The sequence below is a fragment of the Cyprinodon variegatus genome, unplaced genomic scaffold (genome assembly GCF_000732505.1).
Source record: "Cyprinodon variegatus isolate N-32 unplaced genomic scaffold, C_variegatus-1.0 Scaffold1523, whole genome shotgun sequence".
Lineage (NCBI taxonomy): Eukaryota > Metazoa > Chordata > Actinopteri > Cyprinodontiformes > Cyprinodontidae > Cyprinodon > Cyprinodon variegatus.
In genome coordinates, this window is record NW_015151976.1 from 99422 (window position 1) to 101749 (window position 2328).

The window sequence follows — 2328 nt, forward strand, 5'->3', positions numbered from 1 at the left end:
AAAAAAAAAAAAAAAAAAAAAAAAAAACAGGTGGGAAGAATGTTTCTAAGACATCGTTCCACTTGATATCAGAATAACTTTGAGGCATTGAACTACATTAAAGTTTTTGGTTTAATTTGATACTTAAAAGACAGCAATCTCTCTTAACACCAAATGTCTTGGTCCTATCCCAAAAGAGACATAAATGAGGAAACCTTGGTAAGGGGAGCTATGATTGATGTTTACTTCAAAGGGTATTAGATCCACCTGCATCTTTTTTATCACTGATTCGCTAAACCCAAAAATTTGCTTTAATGAATAAACAATGTTCTCATTGACTGACATATTACAGGTTATACAATAAGTAACTAGATTTGGATCTAGCACAGAAAAATACACAAAAGAGCTACATCAGTTGTAATACACATGAGCAAAACAAGAAACCAACTCAACAGGCATAAACACATGACCAACTGTATGAAATTAAACCATAAACTGATATTAACCTGGGGAGTTGCATTATAGAGTGACAGCAAAATGAAAAGACAATAGGAGATGAAATTAATTCAGAAAATCAAGCAAAGGAAACCAAAATAAACTTTGACTCCAGACATGAGGGTAAAACAAGATCAAGAGTATAATGTTAAGGCATGGTGTAGTGACCAGGATAAACCACTGGAGGTCAGTGTGACTTCTTTATTTTTATCTTAAAGACTTAAGCCTTGGCCAGAACCCTTTGGCTGCTTGGGCCCTACTTGTTGGCTTTTAAACCTCCAAAAATCTCAGACAAGAAATGCATTTGTTTTTATATTTCCTTTTTTGTTGTCTTTTTTTTTATAGACCATTTATAACAGAATGGCAATACTGGTGCAAGAAGCAAAAATGTAATATCTGATAAGGATAATATTTGCTTTTGAAGGATTTTGTTAGTATTGTTTCTTTGTTTTCCTATCTAACTCACAGATTACTCTAATTTTGATTTATTTGCATGGTTTCAGGCACTCAGCTCATACAAGCATGACTCTGTAATGACACGACTACTGAACCATCTTGACTTCTTTGTCATGCCCGTCTTCAATGTGGATGGATATCGCTTCAGCTGGAACACGGTACAGGGTGTTCTACATTTGGCTTGTCCTGTTTTTCCAGAGCTTCATTTTTCTGTTTTTTTTTTAATTACCTGTTAAATGAGAGTAGTTTGTACTAACTGTTTGGTCAATTGCATTCTAAAGGCTGAGACATACTGTACCACATTTCATGTCTGGTATTACGGAAAAACAGATTTTTGAAGTTTTAACACTTTATTCTTGTTGAAGTTAATGTTCAGATCTGTTGGTAAGTTTCCAACCAAGGCAGACCCCAGATCTATCTGATTCAACAGTTTGATGGGAATGTCCTGTTTGAATTTAACCTTTATTTATCCATGGAGTGGAGTGCAATCTGCTTATTATGTTTTTAGATATAATCCATACATGCTTTATTAGTTAAAACATGTTTTATTTGCTTAGTTGGCCTGATTTGACTTTAGTTGTGATTTCTTGGGTGCTGTCATCTCTTACCTTTATTCAGTTTGGGGTCTTTCATGCCTTAAAAAGCCGTCTACTACAGATGTTTCATTCTGAGCATGCATCGATTCATAGCTGCCTTGGGGAAATTTCATAGCCCCTTTGCCAGCCAAGGGTTGAAAGTACATGCATTATAGTTCATTCATAGCCTTCTGTTGCAAAATGAGGGTATAAAACTTTAAACAAATAAAGAAAAAAAAAAAAAATGGCCCAACGTGGAGCGAAACCATGCTCTATGAAAAAAGTGGGGGCAAAAAGATATTTTAGAACTTTTATTATGATTTTAAAGACAGTTTATCAACGTTGATATACATCATTATGGATTCACAAAATGAAAACAACACCTAGCTCTACTGCAGCTCTGGTTATAGGTCAACTGAATGAATAGACAGCCTCCTCACTGGATGTATTGGTGAGGTTAAACTTTAACTTTTTTCTGCAGGATCGTTTTTGGAGGAAAACACGCTCCAAAAACCGTAAGTTCCACTGCAGAGGAGTGGACCCAAACAGGAACTGGAAGGTTAAATGGTGCGGTGAGTTGTTTTTTTGTTTGCTTATATATATATTTTTTAAATATAGTTAAATAAGTTGACTCAAACACTCATATTGCATAGTGTGTGTGAGCATCTCAAGTGGAAATGGGCAGGGCCTACTTAAACTATCAGTAGGACCTGGGGCTACAGGTTCTAGTAACAATATCTTCCAACATTTTTGTAAGATTAGCCTAATTTTATAGTTCAGAAATTTTTAATCTGCCGCTGTGCCTCCTAGATACCCCAGGGAG

At 35.4% G+C, this 2328-nt stretch overlaps 1 protein-coding gene across 1 annotated transcript in view; it reads left to right on the forward strand.

Moving 5' to 3' along the window:
- Positions 1-2328, forward strand: part of cpa6 (carboxypeptidase A6) — a 31074-nt gene that overhangs the window by 22658 nt on the left and 6088 nt on the right. The window contains exons 7-8 of the mRNA XM_015403574.1: positions 978-1088; positions 1987-2077. Of these exons, the coding sequence (XP_015259060.1) occupies positions 978-1088; positions 1987-2077 (202 nt within the window). The remainder of the gene's footprint in view (positions 1-977; positions 1089-1986; positions 2078-2328) is intronic.